At 43.4% G+C, this 22,691-nt stretch overlaps 1 protein-coding gene across 2 annotated transcripts in view; it reads left to right on the forward strand.

Annotated features, from left to right (window-relative positions):
• LOC143973866 (deoxyribonuclease-1-like 1) overlaps nt 1-18,335 on the forward strand; it is a 91,829-nt gene extending 73,494 nt beyond the window's left edge. For both annotated transcript variants that reach the window (XM_077474739.1, XM_077474745.1), the window contains exons 8-9: nt 14,047-14,137; nt 17,026-18,335. In XM_077474739.1, the coding sequence (XP_077330865.1) occupies nt 14,047-14,137; nt 17,026-17,163 (229 nt within the window). In that variant the 3' untranslated portion in view covers nt 17,164-18,335. The remainder of the gene's footprint in view (nt 1-14,046; nt 14,138-17,025) is intronic.
• The last annotated feature ends 4,356 nt before the right edge of the window (nt 18,336-22,691 follow it).

Consider the following 22,691-nt stretch of genomic DNA (forward strand, 5'->3'; position numbering starts at 1 on the left):
ATAGAGCCTTTGCCAGGTGCTTCTTCTGTGCCTTTTCTGTACATTCTGGGTTACATTTGTTGCAGATAGTGCATGATCTGCAGAAGTTGTTGGTCAATGAAGTAACTCATAAGTTCATAAGAGTCTTTGTCAAGTGGGCAGTTCCATTTCCCCATTGCACCATGGCTGGGTACATACTCCTGGGTAGACAAGGCTTCTTGCTGTACTCGAATAGTCCATCTCTGAGAGTTCCTCCTCTCCGTTTTCCAGCTTTCCTTCTCATCCGGAGTTGCTGCTTCCTGTAATTATTTCAGATAAACTCTGTCCACTGGGAGAGTCTGTAGGGTATGCACAGGGTGGTCTTCTTCTACCACCCTGCTGTCCACTTCCCGTGGAACACTGACTGTCTGTTTGGCAGCTGAATCGGCTAGATTGCCTCGAGCTTCCTTCGAGTTTAGTTTGTCCTGTGCTTTACTTTAGAATAGTCACTTGGGTTGGGAGAAGCAGGGCGTCCATCAAGTCCTTGATGGCTGAGCTATGTTTCACAGGTGTTCCTGCAGCCATCAGGAACCCTCTGTCCTTCCAGATAACACCAAAATCATGGGCAACGCTGAAAGCATATCTTGAGTCCGTATGAATGTTGGCTCTTTTTCCCTCTGCCAATTTACATGCTGTAGTAAGTGCTTGCAGCTCTGCCACCTGTGCAGACATCACCGGCGGTAAGGTTTCAGTTTGGAGAACCGAGTTTTCAGTGGTGACCTGGATCCTGCAGGGGTATTTCACTCACGGTGGGGATATGCGTGGTTTCCAGCCGCATTCGTTCGATGCAGTTATGGGGTGACAAGTCAAGACTCGACTCCTCCTCCTTACCCCCCTCGAGAAGTGGAAGAAGGGTGGTAGGTTTCGGTGTTTGACAACGTAATAGAGTAATGCTGTCTAGAAGGTAGAAACACAGGAGTCTCAAGTGTCTGGCAATGGACAGATGTTTCGGCTGGATCTTGGTGGAGTATGGGAGCAATGTCATGGGGAGCAAGCAGAACGAGGCAGAGTCCGAGAGCCAAGTCCAAAGTTTTGTCAAACAAGGCTTGTGCAGCAAAGACAGCTCGCAGACACGATGGGCTTCCTCTTGCTATCGCATCCAGCCGACAGGAATAATATCCTATAGGGCGTAGGCAGATGCCGTGTGATTGGGCGAGTACACCTGTAGCATGTCCCAGATGTTCGGATACAAAAGGCTTGAACGTTTTGTCGTAGTCTGGGAGCCCTAGCGCCAGAGATGGTGTGCTTGAAGGCCTCAAAGTTGGATATTGCTTCAGGAGACATCTGGAAGGGGTCTGATTTCAGGGCATCATACAAAGCTTGCATCAGTAGGGAGCCTTCTGGAATCCATGCTCTGCAATACGAAATTAGTCCAAGGAAGGAATGAAGGGGCTTCTGGCCTTGTGGCAGTGGGATGTCAGAGATTGCTTACACCCTGTCTTCAGTGAGGTGTATTGTCCCATGGGACAAGACAGTGTCCAAGAACAATTACAGATGTTGAGCACCACTGCAATTTGGGCTTTGAGGCTTCGCAACCCTGTGTGGCAAGATAGCCCAACTGGCTTTCTGAGGTGACTTCAACAGTGGGTAAGTCAGCTGCACAGTGGAGAAGGTCATCAACATATTGGAGGAGAGTCACTTCCAGGTGATCCTCTTGTTATATGTCAAGGATGATAGCCATAGCGTTTGCAAACTAGCTTGGAGAGTTCTGTGCCCCTTTTTGGCATAACTGTCTGGGTACGTTGCTGCTTCTTTTCGTGGGAGAAGGCAAAGAGGTACCTGCAGGAAGGATGCAGGGGTACACTGTAGAATGCATTTGCCAGGTCCACCACAGTGAAGTACTCAGCCATTGGAGGTACAGCTGATAAGGTATGTGGATTTGGCACAATTGGGGTGTCCAACACTGTGACTTCGTTAATTGCTCGCAGATCCTGCACCATCCTGTATCTGTCAGGTTCTCCCTTAGGTGTTTTCTTCTTGACAGGAAAAAGAGGTGTATTACATGGTGAGGTACAGGGGATCAAGGCCCCATTCTGGACTAAGGCAGCTACATGTTTCGAGATAGCTTCTGATTGCGCCAACTTAAGTGGGTATTGTGGTTTCCGGGGCAATGATGCACCCTCTTTGGGCTTGACTGAAACTGGTGGCACTTTTAAGTGACCAATGTCTTCCGGGCCTGTGGACCATAGACACGCAGGAATTCTGTCAAGTACTTCCTGTGGTATTGAACTTGGAGTTATTGCTCCATGAAGTGTCATCAGGAGAGGCAGAGAATACAAAGCAGATGAGTCTTCCAAGGATAGGGGAGTATGTAACTTCACCCCCCCCCCCTATAGGTGTGAAAATGATTGACGCCTGTAGTCTGGACAGCACATCAGCTCCTTGTAGATTCAAGGGACATGTAGAGGACACCACAAATCTGGTAAGCAAATCAGGAAATGTCCTCACTTGGAGAGGCTCAGTGAGTGGACTGGAGCGGGGCACCCCATCCACTCCCACGCAGGAAACATCAATAGTGGAAAGGAAAGAATTATCAGGCAGGTCCTCAGCCCTCAACACACTCCTGGCTGCACTCATGTCAATGAGAAAAGTGGTAGGTTTTCCTTGTATAGGTAACGTGACCTTTGCTAGGGGTCCCCCAGTCTCATTTGAGGACACTGTCATAAGGGGTGACACGGGTTTGCCCATTTCCTAGCATGAGTTGGGGCGTGGTGGTGAAGGTCCATGTCCACGTTGCCCTTCGCGGGGATCCCTGTCATGTCTCAGATGTCTTGGGGCTCTGCGTACTCTTCTGATGTGACCCCGCTTCCCACAGTTGTAACAGATGATCTTTTCCCTGGTATTGGGCAGTGGTGGTGGACGAGTGTAGGCGGGATCTTCGTCTTGTGTTACCATGAGGGGCGTTGGTTTTTTCCTTTTTGGTTTTCTATCCCTCTGGCCACCAACAGTAAATTGGACATTTTCATTGAGCGATATTCAGGGTGGGCCACCATCAGGCTTTTTCTGATATCCTCTCTGAGTCCTGAGACAAAAGCAGATGATAACATGTGTGTGTGTGTCTTTTCATAGAGGGAGAAGCCCAGATCATCAAAGGCCTGTATGAGTCTAGCATGATACTTCTCCACAGACTCCCCTTTATCTTGGGCAATATCTTGGATTGTGGTGGTCTGATCTGCCAATTTCTCCTTTGCCCAGTCGCGGAGTTGTGCACAGAACTCCAAGCCTGAGGTATAAGAAGTGGCACTTGCCAGGCAGGCATCATTGAAGGGTGTCTGCATGACTGGCCAAAAGACATGTCCTGCTTTAATTTGGCATAAGCTGATCAAGTCTCTCCAGGCAGCTGAGTAAGCTTCTTGTATCTGCACTATCCTGCAGTAGAAGGGCATTGGCTGTTTCTCTGGGTCAGGCAGACTTGTCACTCAGGTTGCTGCTTGTGATGGGGGTAAAAGCGACATACATCACCGGTGCCCCTTCTGGTAACCGAGACTGGTGTTGGGGCAGGGAAGGGGCACTGTTCCTTATGGTTGTCAGCATACGTTTGAGATCCTCCCGGAACTGTGAGGCTGGAGCCGGATTAGGGGTTAAATCAGCAGGTGGCCTTGCTGCCTGTTGTTGGTCTTCCCACTCGGATGCTTCTTCATCATTAACATATCCGGCAAGTGAAGGTAGTACTTCCATATTAGGGAAGACAGGTGTGTGGTAGGAACCATCCTGGTTTAAAACGGGAAGAACTGGGTATAGGCCATGGCTGGGCCTATTGGGTGTACCAAGATGGCCGCCGGCAGGAAGTGCACAGGGCTGTGCCTGAAGTGTGGGCTTGGGTGTACCAAGATGGCCGCCGGCAGGAAGTGCACTGGGCTGTGCTTGAAGCGTGGGCTTGGGTGTACCAAGATGGCCGCCACTGGGAGTGGTCACAGTGGGTTGTGCTCGGGTTGGGGTGGTGAGAAGGGGGTGGGCGTTAGGCGGATAGCAGGGTTGTCCCTCCCCTCCTTCGTTCCAGTTTTTTGTATATGGGGGCGGTACAGCCACATTATCAACTCTGTGATACACATACATCCTCTTCTATCCAACCTTGTTTGTGCAATGCCCTTGCCGTCCTGTACCATGCTTCTGCCACATTCAATAAGCCGTTATCACACAGAGTCCCCTTTGTCTTCTTATCAGCACATGCCATTCCTCTGCTTCTTGCAACATCTTCTCTCTTCTTCTAATATCACATTCTAGCATTCCCTTCTCTCTCTCTCTCTCTCTCTTTCAGCGGACGGCTTAAGAGGAGAATACAGGCAACAAAGTGGTTAATACTCCTCTGACTGCTGTCTTATCAAAGAATTCCTAGGGTGGGGGCTCGCATCCCTGCGAGAGATCTGTCTCCTCGCACACTCCTGACTATTCTATCTCTTCGAGGGTCAAAACTAGCACGTCAGAGGTGGTGTGGAGCAGTGGCTTATGGCCCAACTGATCCTTCAGGTAGCCACTTTCTCTCACCGTCACCCTCTTCGTGTATATCAAACAGTAATGGACAAATACACACACAGGACATGACACCTGACACTCTTTGAACTGCAAAGATAGCTCTCGGGAAAAGCTCACCTGAGTCACAAGACTGCCAAATTCCAGCTAGCCTTCTTTCAAACTGCCCTAATTCACAGTTTGAGATAAACCCTCAGGAAAGCTTTCCCGAGCAGAACATTCATAGACGTTTTGCAAGGCTGCCACATCCGCAAGCCTTCTTTCAAACTGCCCTAATTCACAGTTTGAGATTAACCCTCAGAGGTCCTACACAGCCAACCTCGAGTAACCCCGTCTATAAATGCCTGCAGAATTCCACCCCACCACTAGAGGTAGAATCTAGGGGTGAGGATGGACACATGCCTGCAGCTGCACTTTCAGTCTGCTAAATTTGCAATCCTTCAGAATGATAGACACTGAACAGATAATAGTCAGCAGAAAACCATTAGCAGGTTTGTTAAAACGGCTTCAGGCGAGAAATAAGTTACCTGCCTCTTTGAACAATCGAAAGGAGCCAACAAGACAAAATCAACCAGTCAAACCAGAGAAGTCGTACAAATGGTAAGGATAAATATGCTTACCGTACTGTTAGGGCTGCGCGCTTAACCCCCTTCTCTGATCTGGCCAGCCGTTCAGTCCTGGAATGCGGTCTCCCTTCGATTGAAGCCTGAAAGCCCCCACACACGGGCGCCAGTTGTGATGGATTAGAACTATAAATTAGTTCTTGGTTATCTGCTGCTATTTCTAATTAAAAAAGTATAAATGTGCATGCACATTAGAAGTAAACACTCTCTGAGATATGTTCAGCTCAGGCTACCTCTAAATACTGATTTATTCGTGGGCGGTGTTAACATTTATACAGAAAGATACGTCATTACTATGTCAGTCTAATTGGTACATCTCATTGGTTACAATACAAGAGAAATGAAGAAACTTGATGCTTGAAGTTTGGTTGAAGCTGGTTCTGTTATCTCGAATGCATTCTTCTGCACGCGTGGGATGTAGGGTGTAGACGCCATCTTCCCGCAGAGCAGGGTCAATCTGTATGCTACATAATAAGTAAGGAGCATGGGAACATGTATACACATAAGCAAATAGACATTTTCTGATTATCATTATGTACATTGGATTCCTTAACACAACAAGGGGGTATTTCTGCAGTCCCCTCCAGTCCGGAAAGTCAACTGGTTCAAGTCCCAGGGTGGTCAGGAAGTGTGGGAGGTCATCCTTGGTGTGCAGCGTAACTTGTCTTCCATCTTTGGTGGCCTGCAGTTAGAAGGGGAATCCCCAGCGGTAAGGCAGGCCTGCTTTTTGGATAGCTTCTACCAGGGGATGGAGTGCTCTGTGCTGCATGAGGGTTCACCTGGAAGTGCCCTGGTAGAAGAAATCAAAATCACACAACGGTTTCCCGCTCATTTTTTGTATTAACCGGTCCTTTAACGTAGATTTTATGAAGCTTATAAATGACATCTCTGGGATAGGCCAAATAAAAAAAAAGGATTGGGACCTCTTTTCACATTTCCCCTGGGTACAGCAGCCCATTCAAATGAATGAATGCATGTGTACCTATGCTTGATGTTGTTATTTTTTCCCAAAATTCTTTGCAAAATTAAGATTTTTTTTCCCACAAAATTGTCATTGTAATAGGTTATTTCTATCACATGGCATGTGTATACCACAAATGACGCCCCCAAATACATTCTGCTACTCCTCCTAAGTATGGCGATACCACATGTGTGGGCAGAGCTGGACTGGGACAAAAATTTGGCCCTGGACTTCATCATGGCCGGCCCACTTTAATTTGTAGTGTCTCCATCAGCACTTCCCCTTAAATCAGAGTGTCCTCCCTCTCCTCCCCCTCCCACATGTACTCACAGTTTTGAAGGCAGCTTCTCGTTCCTCTCTCCAGTCATGTGATAAGTGACAAGGGGAGAGAGGACAGAACGTGTGCCAGCTGTCTATCTCTCTCTGCAGGCTGGAGGGAGCAGAAAGCCTAATGCTCTCTCCAGCAAGTGACGTCGGCTGCTCCTCCTAACAGGAGTAAAATCGCGACCACTCACTGTCAGAGAGGAGCGGCTCCAGGACTGCACCTGACCAGCCCACTGAGCCATCGGCCCACCGGGAAACTCCCTGTAGTCCCAATGGCCAGTACATGCCTGTGTGTGGGACTTTTGCACAGCCTGGCCACATAGAGAGGCCCAACACGCAGGGAGCACCATCAGGTGTTCTAGGAGCATAAATTACACATCTAACTTGTTGACTACCTATTACACTTTTGAAGGCCCTGGAGTACCAGGACAATGGAAACGCCCACAAAATGACCCCATTTTGGAAAGCTAACACCATAACGTATAATCTATGAGGCATAGTGAGTCTTTTGAATGGTTCATTTTTTTTTCTAGAAGTTTTTGGAAAATGTGGAAAAAAAATGAAAACGCATTTGTACACAGAGTTGTCCATTTATAAGATATTTCCAATACATAGCATCTACATAGAAAAAATGACACCCCAAAATATATTTTTCTACTCCTCCTGAGTATGGAGATACCACATGTGTGAGACTTTTACACAGCCTGGCCACATACAGAGGCCCAACATTGAAATAGCACCTTCAAGGGTTTTAGGAGCATAAATTACATTCTCATTTCTCAACCACCTATTACACTTTTGAAGGCCCTGGAGCACCAGGACAATGGAAATGCCCACAAAATTTCCCCATTTTGAAAAGCTAACACCCCAACGTATAATCTCTGAGGCATAATGAGTCTTTTGAACAGTTCATTTTTTTCCAGAAGTTTTTGGAAAATGTGGAAAAAAGATAATTCCAACACATAGCGTGTATATAGCAAAAATGACACCCCAAAATACTCCTCCTGAGTATGGCAAAACTTTTACACAGCCTGGCCACATACAGAGAACACCGTCAAGTGTTCTAGGGACACATAGCATGCACATACCAAGAATTACACCCCAAAAAACATTCTGCTGAGCAAAGGGTAAAAAAAAAAAAGATTCCCCTTGGTTTTATTAGCACAGTTGGCCACAGGAGGATAGCACTGGTCCAGGCAGCAGGCAGGGACTTGGTCAGCAAAATTGTCCAGGCAACAGGTAGGGACACTTTCCATAGTCAGTACAGGCAGGGATACTGTCCATATACAGTCCAGGGTCAGTGCAGGAAGAGATTGTCAGAAGTGGCAAAATATTGATCCTGGTAGTAGGCAGGAACATGGTCCATCCATGTGGTGTGGTCAGTTAATGCGACAGGCAGAGGCATGATGGCATAGGTCCTACAGGCGGCAGGCAAAAGTAGGGCCTCCTTCAGGACAGAATGGGGATAGGGGCAGAGGCTTGTCCCATCCAAATCTTTGTATCCTCCGAGTCTCCAGAAAAAAAAAATGTTTTCTTCACCCAGAAAAACAATTCTGGAGCCCTTCACATATGTGAGACCCCTGTGTTATGAATCCCACTAGTCCAGTAGCAGGGTACAAGATCAGTCCAAGAGGCAGGCAAAAAGGATGTTTAAACAGTCCAGGGTCAGTTCCAGATCAGGCAGAGGTATGTACAGAATCAGTAGGCAGAAGCGTGGTCGAATAACAAGCCAGGGTCAGTTCCAGATCAGGCAGAGGTATGAACAGAATCGGTAGACAGAAGCGTGGTCCAATAACAAGCCAGGGTCAGTTCCAGATCAGGCAGCGGTATAAACAGAATCGGTAGGCAGAAGCGTGATCGAATAACAAGCCAGGGTCAGTTGCAGAGCAAGTAGAGGCATAAGGAGTGTGAAGGTAAATGGCAGGAAGTGAGGGTTATGTTTACCATACTAATGTAGTGAATTATGGTAACGGTGGAAACAGCCAACTATGCAGAGGCCTGGTTGGGAAGGACATTGGAGCACACCCGCAATTTTTTCTGCCGTTTTTGGCCTGTTGGTCTGGGAGGGATTTTTTCGGGAAAGTGGCATTCAAAGAGTCTACTAATCACATCAGATCGAATGGTGGGCCATTTGGGAATACAAGGACATTGGTGATTTCCTCCTTGTAGGCAAGGAAGGATTTGGGGCTTTCAGTGGATTTGTGATAAATAACGTAGCTGTTGTATATGGCCAAATTAAACAAATAAATGGAAACTTTTTTATACCACTGGTATGTTCGTCTTGTGGAAAGGTAGGGTTCGAGCATCTGATCATTGAAGTCGACACCCCCCATGAACATGTTGTATTCGTGGATACATGTTGGCTTTTGAACTCGGCCATTCCTCCTGTTTATCTCCACAAAGGTATTATTGTGAATCGATGAAAGAACGTACACATCCCTTCTGTCCCTCCACTTCACAACCAGAATTTCCTCATTCCATAAGCTCGCCGGCTCCCCTCTTCTTAGCTTCTTGTTGATGAGGCTTTGAGGAAAGCCCTTCCGATTCTTCCTTACGGTGCCACATGCTGGAGTGTTCTTTCTGTGAAGGTTGCGAAACAGGGGCAAACTTGTATAAAAGTTGTCCACATACAGATGGTAGCCTTTCTCCAGGAGTGGATTTATGAGTTCCCAAACGACTTTACCACTTGATCCAATGTATTCTGCGCAATTAGGGGGATGGAGCTGGGTGTCCTTCCCTTCGTATACCACGTATACCATGAAGGCATAGGTATACCCTGTAGCTCGGCCGCACAATTTGTACATCTTCACCCCATAGCGGGCCCTTTTGGTGGGAATAAATTGTTTTATGCCCAGCCTGCCAGTAAATTTGACAAGGGATTCATCCACGAATATGTGTTGGTCTGGTGTAAACAACTGGGGGAAGATATGAGAAAAATAATTGAGTAGTGGCCGAATTTTATAAAGCTTGTCAAAATTTGGGTCATTTCAGGGAGGGCACTGGGTATTATCATTGTAGTGTAGGAATCTCATAATCATGAGATATCTGGTCCTGGGCATTATTGAGGAAAAGATGGGCATGTGGTGGATGGGGAGGGTAGACCAATACGAACGTAAAAATTTTTTTTGGTTAGTCCCATACAGAATGCAAGGCCCAAAATATTTTTTAACTTCTCCACTGTTAGGGCTCTTCACTCGTAGGGACGGGCATAATAGGATGTTGGGTTGCTTGCTATTAATTGTTGGGCATATAGATTGCACTGGGCCCCAACTGATGCAAGCATGTCCTCAGTAAAAATAAGGTTGAAAAAATCGATTGTTGAAAAATATTCTGTGTCCACCTGCACTCCTGGCTGGGCAGTGAAAGGGGGAATGATAGCTTCTCCTGAATTGGGAGGAAGCCATAAGGGGTTCTGAAGGGAATAGGGAAGGCTGACATGGGACCTAATCTTTTGGGACTGAGGTGACACCCCACTGGTACGTGGCCTTTGCCGAGGTACTGCGGTGCTGATGGATGGCATTGCTGTGCTGGTGGATGGCACTGCCTCCTCACCAGTACGCCTTCATCTGGTGGGCGGACTATCATCCTTCTCTGAGGCTGTCTGTGTTCCACTGGTTGGCACAGGCTCGTAGTCCACGTCAGACTCAGAATCTGAATATGAGGAATCCGAAGCGGAGAGCTCCCCGTTGCTCTCGTCGGCTTGCAAGAATATTGTATGCCTTCTCGGCTGAAAATAATCTTTGTGACATTCTCACAAATGGCACTGATATGTGGCACTGATGGCACGTGACACTGGCAGATTGCACTGGTGACAGATGACACTGATGTGGCAGGTGACACTGATGTGGAAGGTGACACAGACAGATGACACTGATGTGGCAGGTGACACTGACAGGTGACGCTGATGTGGCAGGTGACACTGACAGATGGCACTGAGATGGCACTGATGACAAATGGCACTGATGACAGATGGCACTGTGAGATTAACAGTGATGAGCACTGTGACACTGTGTGGGCACCGATGTGTGTTTTCAACTTAAAAATCTACTTGCACAAATCCATTGGCACTGGCAAGTGCAGCACAGATCCTCTCTCTCCTCACACATGGTCTCTGTCGGCAATGATAGATGATCTCATATGTTTACACTTGAGATCATCTCTCATTGGCAGGTCCGATCACGCTGTAAACGGCCGCTGTAAATGGCCATTTACAGCGATCTGTGACTGGCTGTGTCCAAGGGACACGGGCAGCACAGAACTTCCCCGATGTGCGCTCGCGGGAGCACGCATTGCGGAAGTAAACAGGACGATCTCCAGGGACAGCCTACCGGAAATTGGCTTTCGCGCTGCAGCCGTCTTTCGGCTATAGCACAGACACCTAGTGATTAAAGTGCCATCACAGTCAATATTACTGCATTTAATCACAGCATGGCTTAAGTAATAATTTGTTTATCTTAAAGTGGTCCTTTCAGTAAATACAAGAGTGTGCGAATAAAACCTCATGTCCTAATATACAGTCAGTTTCATTTTTTTATGCAGTCAGTTTCATTTTTCACAAAAGTTCCACCTATTTTTATCAACCGCTTGCCTACTGGGCACTTTTACAAACCAGTCCTACAGCTCCAGTAAGGTGATTTTTGCCTAGGCTCAGATGATGTCCTCTCCTTATTACTCCACCCACCAACTCCTGCTCATTCTAAATCCACACAAAAAATCTCCAGGACATTAGGGCATGTCCGTTCATATAAATCCCACTCCTATATTACCTCCCTCACCCTTCCCCGGGCCTCCATCATTTAACTGTACTCAACGCCCACATTACCTCGCACCCTCTGGCAGCAGCCGCAATCCACACAATTTAATTCCCATTTCTCTTCTCCCCAAGGCCAGACTCCCTTTCTCTTCTGCCCTTTGGAATTCCCGCTCTGTCTGTAACAAACTCGCCTCTCTCCATGACCTCTTTATCACTAACTCATTTAATCTACTCGCCATTTACTAAAACCTGGCTTCATAAATCCGACACTGCGTCCCCTGCTGCCCTATACCATGGTGGCCTACTCTGGAATCATTCCCCCGGATCCAATAGACGCATGGGAGGGGGTGTCAGAATGCTTCTAGTCCCACACAGCGTCTTTCAGACACTTCACCCACCTCCCTCTCTGTCACTCTCCTCTTTCGAAGCACACTGCATTTGTCTTTTCTCTTTAGTTTCTCTAAGGATAGCTGTGATCTACAGGCCCCCTGGACCGATATCAACCTTTCCTGATGGCTACCCTACTTTCTTTCTTTCAAAATCCCCACAATCATTCTGGGTGAGGTCAACTTCCCTATTAATTCTAACACCCCTGCCACTTCCAAACCATGCAACCTCTCCAACTATCCATTCCCCCTCTCTGATCACTACCTTATTAGTTTCACTCTCACCCTCTCCTCCACCCCCTCTCCCTCCAACAGCTTAAAAGTTACCTGCAGAATTCTATGTCATCTCAACCCTCAAATCTTCTCTACTCTGCTACCAACAACCTCTATGACAAAATCTTAACCCCTACCCGGCACCAACCTAAGCACTTCTGTCTACAACGCTTCACTACTAGCCTCATTGGACTCACTGGCCCCCCTCACTACACACAGTATCAGGCCCCGATCCCTTCAACCTTGGCAAACAGATACTAGAAGTCTGAAAAAACATAGTCACACTCATGAGCACCTGTGGCATAAGACTAAGTCTCAGAAAGACTTCAACCAATATAAATCTGTCCTCCAAACATACTATTCCAGCCTCCTCACTGCCAAGCAGACCTATTTTATCACTCTCATTAACAACTTATCATTCCGTCCCCGTCAACTCTTCTGTACCTTCAACTCTCTACTTCGTCCTCCACTGCCTCCACCCACCCACTAACTCACTCACTGCCCAGGAGATCGCCAATCACTTCAAACAGAAGATTGATACAATTTGCGAGGGGATCTCTACTGTTCAGATACCCTCCATGCTTTACACCTCATGCCCACAGGTACAATCATTACTTCCCTCTTTCAACCCCACCACTATAGACGAGGTTGTTAAACTACTTGCTAATGTCCATCTTACCACCTGTCCTCTGGATCCTGTTCCCTAGAAAATACTACGTTCACCCTCTGGCTCTATTCTACACTTTCTAACCCACATCTTCAATCTCTCTTCTGGCATCTTCCCCAACTCCCTAAAACATGCACTTGTCAGCCTCACATCTCCTTGCTCCCCTTTTTATCCAAACTCCCTGAATGTCTGGTCTACAACCAACTGAGCGACCACCTTGCTGATAATAACCTTCTTTATTCCCTTTCAGTCCACAGAAACTGCTCTCCTAAAAGTAACAAACAATGTTCTAGTGGCCAAAACCAATGGACACTATGCTGTACTCCTACTCTTGGACTTCTCTGCTGCCTTTGATACGGTTGACCACCTCCTCCTCAAAAAAAAACTCCATGCATTTGGTCTCCATGACAGTACTCTTCGCTGGTTCTCTTCCTACTTATCCAACTGCATCTTTAGCCTCCCATGGCTTACAATACCACCTCTATTCTGACGATACCCAAATCTATTTCTATACCCTTCAGCTCACTCCCTCTGTCTCCTCACATATATATCAGTAATTTATTAACAGATATATCAGTCTGGATGTCACATCACTTCCTCAAACTCAATCTATCCAAATCCAAACTTATAACTTTTCCCTCTCCCACGTGCCCCTTCCCCTAAATTCCCTATCAAAATTGATGGCACAACTATCAGCCCATCCCCACTTGCCAAGGCTCTAGGTGTAGTCCTGCACTCTGAACTCTTCTTTAAGCCCCACATCCAATCAATGTCCTAATCTTGCCGCCTCAACCTCTGCAACATCTCCAACATACGCCCCTTTCTAATCAATGACACAACAAAGCTCTTAATTCACTCCCTGGTCATCTCTCGCCTTGACTAACGTATCTCCCTTCTCACTGGCTTACCTCTTAGACTCATCCACCTTATCAATCGTTCTGTGTCTGCTACTCTTCTCTGCCAATCCCTTCACTGGATTCTGCTCACCCAACAAATTAAATTCAAAATACTAACAACTTCTTACAAAGCCATTCACAACTTAGCCCCTAGCTATATCACTAGCCTAGTCTCGAAATACCAACCTATCTGTTCTCTTAGTTCCTCTCAAAACCTCCTGCTCTCTAGCTCCCTTGTCACCTCATCCCATGCTTGCCTCCAGGACTTCTCCAGAGCCACTCCAATCCTATGGAACGTCTTACCCCAATCTGTCCAATTATCTGCTATTCTATTAGCTTTTAGATGATTCCTGAAAACACTTATCTTCAGAGAAGCCTATCCTACACACACCTAACAACTGTATTTTCATTTTCTCTATCACCTCATCCCCCACAGCTATTATCTTTTGTTTCATTTGATCCTTCTAGATTGTAAGCTCTAATGAGCAGGGCCATCCTATTCCTCCTGTATTGATTTGTATTGTAACTGTACTGTCTTGCCCCCAGATTGTAAAGCGATGCGTAAACTGTTGGCGCTATATATATATATATTCTGAATAATAATAATGAGTAATCTGCAGGCAGGAGAAAACATATTTTTTCAGTCTCTAACATGATGTTATTTTTCTTCTCCAGGATAGTGGTGTACGGTGAGGAATTGGCAAATTTGGTGAATTCTGCTGGAATTTACAATTTCACAAAGGAGTTGGGACTCACAGAGGCTGAGGTATGGAGTAAAAATTAGGAGACTGTCATGACTTTATCATATCAATAAAGTATCTGTGTTGACAAATTAAGAGGACTAGGGTTTTAGTTTTGAATAGGGTGTAGAGGGGTTAGATTGTATGGCAGCTTTTCATTTATGGGGGGGGGGGAATTTACCCTCACATCCTGTCCTCAAAGTGAATAGAAATCTCCTCAATGGGGACACAGACAGCAATAAATCCTATCAGAGATTCTAACCTGTACTTGTTTTATTTAAACCCAACTTTTTTTGGCGCTCCACCTAAAGTGGGTTTCCACATAGTGTCAGTAACCATATTTTAGTCTAAACTAATAACTGTGCATATGCAGCTTTTTGATTCATTAATCTTCAATAGAAAGGCAATATATAAGGAACATGCTTGTTATAGCCATTCTATGATCTAGGCATTGCACAGTTATCTATTGGTTCACTAAGGTCAAGTAATCGCAAATAATTAGTAAACCACAAAACACTATGTTAAAGGTTAAAAATAAAAAAAATACGCTAAATGAAAAAACAATAAATAATCAATATATTTAAAAACTTGCTACCAAAACACTTTAAAGCAATAGTAAATGTGAAATGTAGGGGGCACTAGTTATAGTAACCAAATGAACTAGCTATACAATATGTCTCATTTACTTTTATAAATTAATTGAACACATAGGACTACAATTCATAAAGTATGTGATCCATGAAATAAATGTGAACAAAACCCCAAAAATCTACAGATGTGATCTGGCACTGGATAATGCCATTTGGTTACATGTGTGAGGTATATGGAAGGAGTATCCTATAATTGCCAAAGCTGATTCTTTCTCGGAATTAAGTGGAGTAGAATCAACTACATACTGACTACTTTTGATTAAGTGGTCATTGAAGGTGTGTTTAGTGTGCACAGTAGTCACTGTTTTTTTTTTGCGTTGTGTGGAAAGGAAGATTCAAGTTGGATGAATTTATGGACTATATTATATTCATTTGATAGTTCTCCCCTTTTTCACTAAATTGTGGTGGTATTCACTGATCTTATGATCTTGTTTCCAATCAGAAGGGTTTGAGTATACAGATTTTTTTATGTATATAATTGTAGAATATTTCTGTTTTGGGCACATCTATTTCTTGGATCACATGCTTTGTGAGTTGTAGTCCTATATTTTCATAAATGTATAAAATTAAATGAGACACATATTGTATAGCTAGTTAATTTGGTTATCACTAGAGCCTACTACATTTCACATTTACTATTTTAGTAATAGCAATACCAGCATATTCTATATGGCAGCATGAAAAGGAATGGTGATGTGTAAAGTAAAGCAACTCAATTACCCAACCAACCAATTAAAGTGGGAGTAAATGCCCTTGTAGAAAAAAGCTTACCTCTAGGTACAGTAAATCTCTCCTAAACATGCACCATTTAAGAGATATTTACTTTATTCATTACTTTATATATATATATATATATATATATATATATATATATATATATATATATATATATATATATATATATATATATATATATATATATATAATTTTTTTAATTGAAATTTTTTGTTTTATAGACATACAGTTACATCATACATTGGTCCAACTTAGACCAATGTAAATATACATATTCCCTACCTGGCCGATTCCCGTGAAAGCAGAGACTCACTGTAGTAGCTGCTGACTGCCTTGCTGCATAGTAACCGCAGGGGGTCACTCACATGGCACAGGAAGGCTTTGTATTTTCTCATTCTTTGATTGGATGAGGTGGAGAGGCAGGGCAGTAGCATCACAATCTCTGCCTCATCCAATCAGAGAATACCTTGAAAAAATACAAGGCGTTCTCTGAATGGTGCCGTGGCTAGCAATCGACTCCCTGTGGTTTCTACGCAGCAATGCAAGCTGCTCAGCACAGAACCTGGAAGATAGCTAGGATCATTGTAGTATCAGCGGCTACAGTGATATTCCCTTTTCACAGGGATCTGCCAAGTATAGAATATGTATATTTATAGTACATAGTCCAAGCTGACCCAATATAATTGCAAAAAAACCTACCTAGAATTCAGCTTCAAATAAGATTTAATTAAATCACTGGGCACTTGTGATCTGATAAGGCACATATTCTCACCTCTATCTCTGTTTCCTAATGAGGTACATTTTCTCATCTGCAATTTCTAGTAACTAAATTGTTTCCTTATCTATGTAGATGACAGATCAATTTTATCTCCATCCACGGTTTTGTTTTTTGTATGATTATACTGTATGTTGGCCAGTGCCATTAGAGCCTGCTACATGGACTACTGCTGTTCTCAGAAGAGAACATTGTCTGGAACAATGGAATTTTTTTTTGGACTTGAACTAGTATTATGCTATGTGGCTTTTCGTTCTGAACGTGGAACAAAATATCAGACATACATTCCAGCAGTGGGGACACTGCAGCTATACCTTATGATGGGGTAATTTGGCTAACCAGATGCCTGATGGTGCTATCCAGGAGATATGTTAAACTCTGTTTTATCTCTATAATTTAAGCTCTCCCCTGTCTGGTAAGTGGCCAACAGTAATATATTTATTAGAAAAGCACCCTATTTGCACTGGGGCACTTTATATATACATTTGGAGCACTGAGCACTTTGAAAGCACTTGGACATTTATTATAAATTCACTAATTATGGAGTTTTTTAATCATATGGTTATTTATTTTGCACATTTATGTATTTTAGCAATGCACTTGAATTTATGAGATGCAGTTGTATGCAATTTTGTATATATATTATATGGTTGCACAGATTTATTTATCCATTTTCAAGGGATAGCGCACTCGTTTTTTCATTGTACTGTATGATGTTTGCCGCTTCAGTGATCCTTTTTATGTTATCTTGCAGGCCCTGAAAGTCAGTGATCATTATCCAGTGGAGGCAGATCTTAAACTCAAATATAGTAGTGCTCACACTTTGCTTCCATCGGTTATCCTCATTGTTCTGAGTGTCTTAGCTGCTGGAGGAACAAAAACTTTACAATGAGGGTAAAGGAAATGCCCAGGAAAAAAGCAGAAACCACTTTCTTGCAGATGAAAACTCAGGACCTCTATCTTCTGATGCTATTGGTTATGCTAACCTTATCCCATTATGTGTAATATGTAATATGATGATGAAATGTGTAATTTGGTGCTTCGTGTTATCTTATGACCTACAAGAAGAGCAAAGTCACTTAACTTTTGTAACCACTGGCTGTCTCCTCTATCTGATTACTGTAGTTTTATATACAGTTGTAACAAAGAGAAGTGTATTTTAAAAAAGCCTATAATGCACCACTCAGAGCCAAATTCAACCAACCAGTAGCTTTGTAATATGCAATGCCCCTTCTAATTGATGTGGGGTAAAGAGAAAGAGAGATCCAGCAGCCTTTTAAAAAGAGGTAAAAATTATGTAAACAATAGTATAAAAATAAATTAGTCCAGTTCCTGTAAATTTAAATACTAAAACAGCGCTCTAGATAGAATATCATCTAATAAATAAAACCATATAAAAATATACAGAAGTCTTTTTGTGCAGTATATGTGATGATAGTAGTTCAATCAGCGTTGAAGGGTGATATTGGTGATTATTCCAAGTGTTGTTACAGTACCATCCACCAGAATTCCAAGGATTTCACCACGTGTAACATATCCCCCAACTTGGCCAGTCCAAGAATGAAGCCACCTAGGCAAAGTCTTTTGTTTCCTTAGTTGCTTTTGTTTTAGAGCCCCATTTCCACAGTTCACATCTGGATTCTTTGATACCCGCATTCTCTGTTACGGCAGTCTTCATAAGCTCTTCCAGTGCAATAACTTGGATGTCCCCAGGAATGTTTTTTTGACATTTGAATCTTAAATAACATATATATGTTCCACCTTCTCTACCTCTTCTCCAGGTGATTCTGAGAAAAATCTGAATATGTATCAGGGTTAATGGGACTACAACATCTTCTGTAGCAATAATGCTTTCTCGTGAAGTTATTTATTTATAACATCCTATACTTTGCTATGATAGTACTGTACTTTGATATTGTACAGAATGCTGATAAAATTGCTACCTTTGTGTCAATCTGTGTAACTGACAGCCAGGAGGTGTGACTGATGTCCTCCAGGGACATCCAGAAAGCTTGAACCTGTTAGTTTTTGAATGAACACTGAATAAATGGCAGAGTTGTTGTTTTGAGGTCTACTTACCTTTTATTTCTAAAGTTTCCATCCAGGGAGAGTATAAAATATATGTAGGTTGCAACATATGTGCATGAATTGTATATAGATATACAGTACTGACATCTTTAAGGGTTAGGCCACTTTTTTTATCAAGTGTTTTATAAGGATTACAAACGGAAATCTAAATTTTTTTTTTAATCACAACAAAAAAATTTTATCAAGTGTTTTATAAGGTTTACAAACCGAAACCTACATTTTTCAAACTCCCAACAATGGGGTTGCTCACATAGGTAACAAACAGTGGCTGGTAAAATTGCATGAGGTGATTATACGACAAAAAGAATTGTTACATAAGAATGTTTGTCAAAGCAATTTATGCTTTAACAATAAAATACATTTGTACAAAAAGGAAAGTTCTTGTGTCATTTTTAGGTTATCTGAACAGTCGACCCACATTTCAGGTATTTATCCCATGTAAAGAACCAGTAAGGACAGCCAAGTGTTACAAGATTACTGTTGTTTTGACAGAATGAACTATGGAGGGATAAATACCTGAGAAGCAATGTCAGGTAGGAAATCTGCCCAAAAGGCTATCCCGGAGTATTTAAACAGTCTCTTCATAATTTATCAAACTTGACAGGACAACAACGTTTAGAATATGTTGATTTTTCTCTTGTTACTGTGTCATTAATTATTTCAACCAAATAAAATGAGTCTGGGGCAAAGGAGCTGTCTTTTGCTGTGTGATTAGCTTGCGATCCAAAAATAAGCAACACTGTATTGGTATCTAAGTTGTGGAGGGTATTGATTTCTCATTCATAAGGCCTAACTAGCATAACTTTGGGTCAAATTAAAAGCACATATGGAAGACAGTATTTTATAGTAGAATAAATTTGCGTCCGGTATCTATGTAACTGTGGGCACAGCATGTGCAAAAAGGTGCAAGTAGACAGCCCACATCTCAGGCACGAGGTGTCTGGGTGACGGCCAAATTGAAATAGCTTTTGGGCTGTGAAGTGTGAATAATTAGGCTAGTTTTTGGGAGGGTGATAGGGATATTTGGGGAAGCATTTCTGGTATATATGCCCACTGTTCATATGTTAAATCACCTACGTTTTCCATCTGTTTTTATTGAACATCAGGCAGTTCAATAAAAACCGTCTGTTTGACTGGCTTCTGTTGGACGTGCTTGCTGGAAAACCAGCAGCCCACCAGCTCCCGATTGGCTGAGAACACTGACTGGAGTGTTCTGGCAGGGGGCTGTCCTCGAGGGGGGGGGGGGGCTGTCCCCCTGTCAGAACACAACAGCTTAGCGGGGGAGATTGTTGTACTAACTTCAACAACAAAAAACTGATAGTGTGTACCAGGCTTTAAGCAGCTAGATGACTACTGGAGTAGAGATTGGAAAGTAGACCCTTTGTATTGTTAACAAGCACTATAGATTGAAATAAGGGGGCAACACCTCACTGCGAAGTGGCTTCTCTAAACTGGGTGGATAGGACTTAATTGGAGCTATTAGTAAAAGACCTAAATAGTCCTGGCATATTCTGCTTTAAAATCCTGAAAAGATTATAGCATAGTATTAGTATATAATTGGTGCAGTCTTGTGATACATGCTCTTTCTGTTGTTAAGCATGCTTAAACCCCTTCAGCTCCTGCAGATTATCATTGACTCAAATAGGAGTATAAACTGTATGATCTATAGAACTCAATAGAGAGCGATAAACATTCATCCATAACTTTACTAATAAGGATAAAGTAGGGCAAGTCGGGGCTTTAAGAGAGCCTGCCACTAGTGCTTCAATAAGAACATCCCTGGGGTACACAAGTTAGTAATATGGATCTGCTTAAAGTAAATACATTTTAGTATTTTTTTTATATATTCTCACCCTCTGAGTTTAAAAACGTTCCAGGTATTCTCCTGTGTACTGCCAAAAATATAACTATTGGGCCTAATCTGGACTAAATAACCTATTAAAATAAAAAATAAACCAGAGGAAAGGAAAGTGAGGCCAAGTGAAGTTGTAACAACCAACTAGGACCCCAGTTCGCTCACTAAAGAGAGACTGAGGAAATCTGGCACATTGCCACAGGCACAGCTTCAGTTTTGTTTCATCACAAGCTAGTCTTCAACTGGCCATTGATAGTTTCAACTCCAATGCCCTTTTCCTCATCTACAATTCACTCTTTGTTTTTTCCCCAGTGATCATTGTCACTGAAACAAAAGGTGATGGGAAATCAAAAATGTTAGACTAGCCACTATAACGGGAGGTGAAGGGAAATTTTCCAGTGGGGACATCTGTTTCAATGAAGACATTCTAGGAGGCCAACTTCACTCACTTTGTAGAGATTAACTCTCATTTTCTTTTGTGTCTCTGGGGCAGAAAGTAAAGGGAAATCTCCCCAGTGGAACACAGGCAGCAAAGAAAATACCGTATTTATCAGCGTATAACACGCACTTTTTTCCCCTTAAAAGCAGGGGAAAATCGTGAGTGCGTGTTATACGCCGATCCCCCGAAATTCTGAGCCTCTGGGCGGCTTTCAGCCGCCTTCAGCTCTTCAAGGCGACTTTCGGCCGTTCTCTGAAGCTTTCGGCCGCCTACGGCCGATCTCGGAAGCTTTCGGCCGTTCTCGGAAGCTTTCGGCCGCCGAGAAGAGCCGAAGGCAGCCGAAAGCTTCCGAGAACGGCCAAAGGCGGCCGAAAGCTTCCGAGAACGGGCAAAGGTGGTTGAAAGCTTCCGAGAAGAGCCGGAGGCCCGCCGAGATCTACCGCACGCCGCCGAGATACACATCCGGCTCTGTATCTCGGCGGCGGCATTTTTAAAAAATAAAATAGACACGGTTGGGGGATATACATGGGGGACAAGACTGCAATGGGGGACAAGACTGCATAAGGCTGCAATGGGGGACAAGACTGCACTGGTGGACAAGGCTGCCTAAGGCTGCAATGGTGGACAAGGCTGCATAAGGCTGCAATGGTGGACAAGGCTGAAGATGACACTGATGGGCATATAAATGTAAGTTATTTTTTTTTTTTCCCTTAAACTTCCCTCCTAAAAGTTTTTTTCCCTTAAAATTCCCTCCTAAACTTGGGGTGCGTGTTATACGCCGATAAATACGGTAAATAAATAAAAACTTACAGAGGGGTAACCCTTCTCTCTTTTATGCAAGAAAAAAGTTTAGACTGTATATACACATACACCTATTTTTATTGTAATACTGTGGTACTATAGCTATTTTCAATCCTGTAAAGGTATTTATTAGCAATGGCTTTTCATGGCACACGATTCCATGTTCTCTCCTGTTGAACCTGTTACCTACAGAGATGTGCAAGCTGAAGAAAAAGAGCACAGGTCCTTTGCTGAAAATTGCTGACTTTCTTTTGTGTTTTTTATATACTGTATGTATGCCCCTCTTCTGGAAGTGCTATACATTTTCATTACCCTAGAATAGGACTCGGCTGTGATTTCTACACTTAAAATTGTTGTACTCACAGAGCAGACCTCCGTTGTGTCCCAGGACAATGGCAATAAAGGCTTTGCCAGGTGCATTGAATGACATGTCTGACAAACATGGATTCATGGAAGAAAGGCAGAAATGAAGCAATAGACTGTCACATGAATATTCCCGCTTATTTGTCTATTTAGAGACAAGCAAAGATGCCTCCCCCCCATGCTTAGACCTGAGCAGCACTCAGTCCCAAATATTCAAGAACAACCAAAAACAACAATTTGACAAAGGGACATGGTGAGTGGTGCTTATAGTAGAATAGTATTACAAAATGTATAGATCAAAAAATACAAAATGTATTCCAAATTACATAAAACACATATATAGACATTCACAATCATTATTGTAGTGAAGTCAAAAGACACTGTTTGACCAACGTACATTTCGAATGTCAAAATCATTAGTCATAGCAGGAGCTGTAATCTCTATGCATTTCACGGAACAATGCCCGCTTCATCAGGAGACAGTCCCAGTTGAATCATTGACTAGGAACCCAACACTCTTGAGAACCTATGTATGAACATTGAGGACCACACTCCTCTGATCTCACAACTTTACAACATCCTATTAGCCTTCCCGAACTGGCCTTTTTACACTAAGGAGCCAGAGAGGAAGTAATAATTCAATACAGTTTGGGACAATTTTTCTTCTTGGTCGTCAAAGCTTGTATTGCGAGTTAGGTTCAGGAAAGAAATTATAAATAGTTGACCAGGTGGTTTAATGATTTAGGTGTTCTCCACACTACATAAAATCTTTCCCTCATAAAATTCTCCTCATTTGGTGCGTTTGTTGACATTTCGCCAGTTCTGCCATGAGCAGGTGGTCTTTGCAACTTACAGATATGTCTTGGCCAGAAAC

The sequence above is a fragment of the Lithobates pipiens genome, unplaced genomic scaffold, assembly GCF_037356315.1.
Source record: "Lithobates pipiens isolate NorthernLeopardFrog02 unplaced genomic scaffold, aLitPip1_a1.2 Scaffold_1, whole genome shotgun sequence".
Lineage (NCBI taxonomy): Eukaryota > Metazoa > Chordata > Amphibia > Anura > Ranidae > Lithobates > Lithobates pipiens.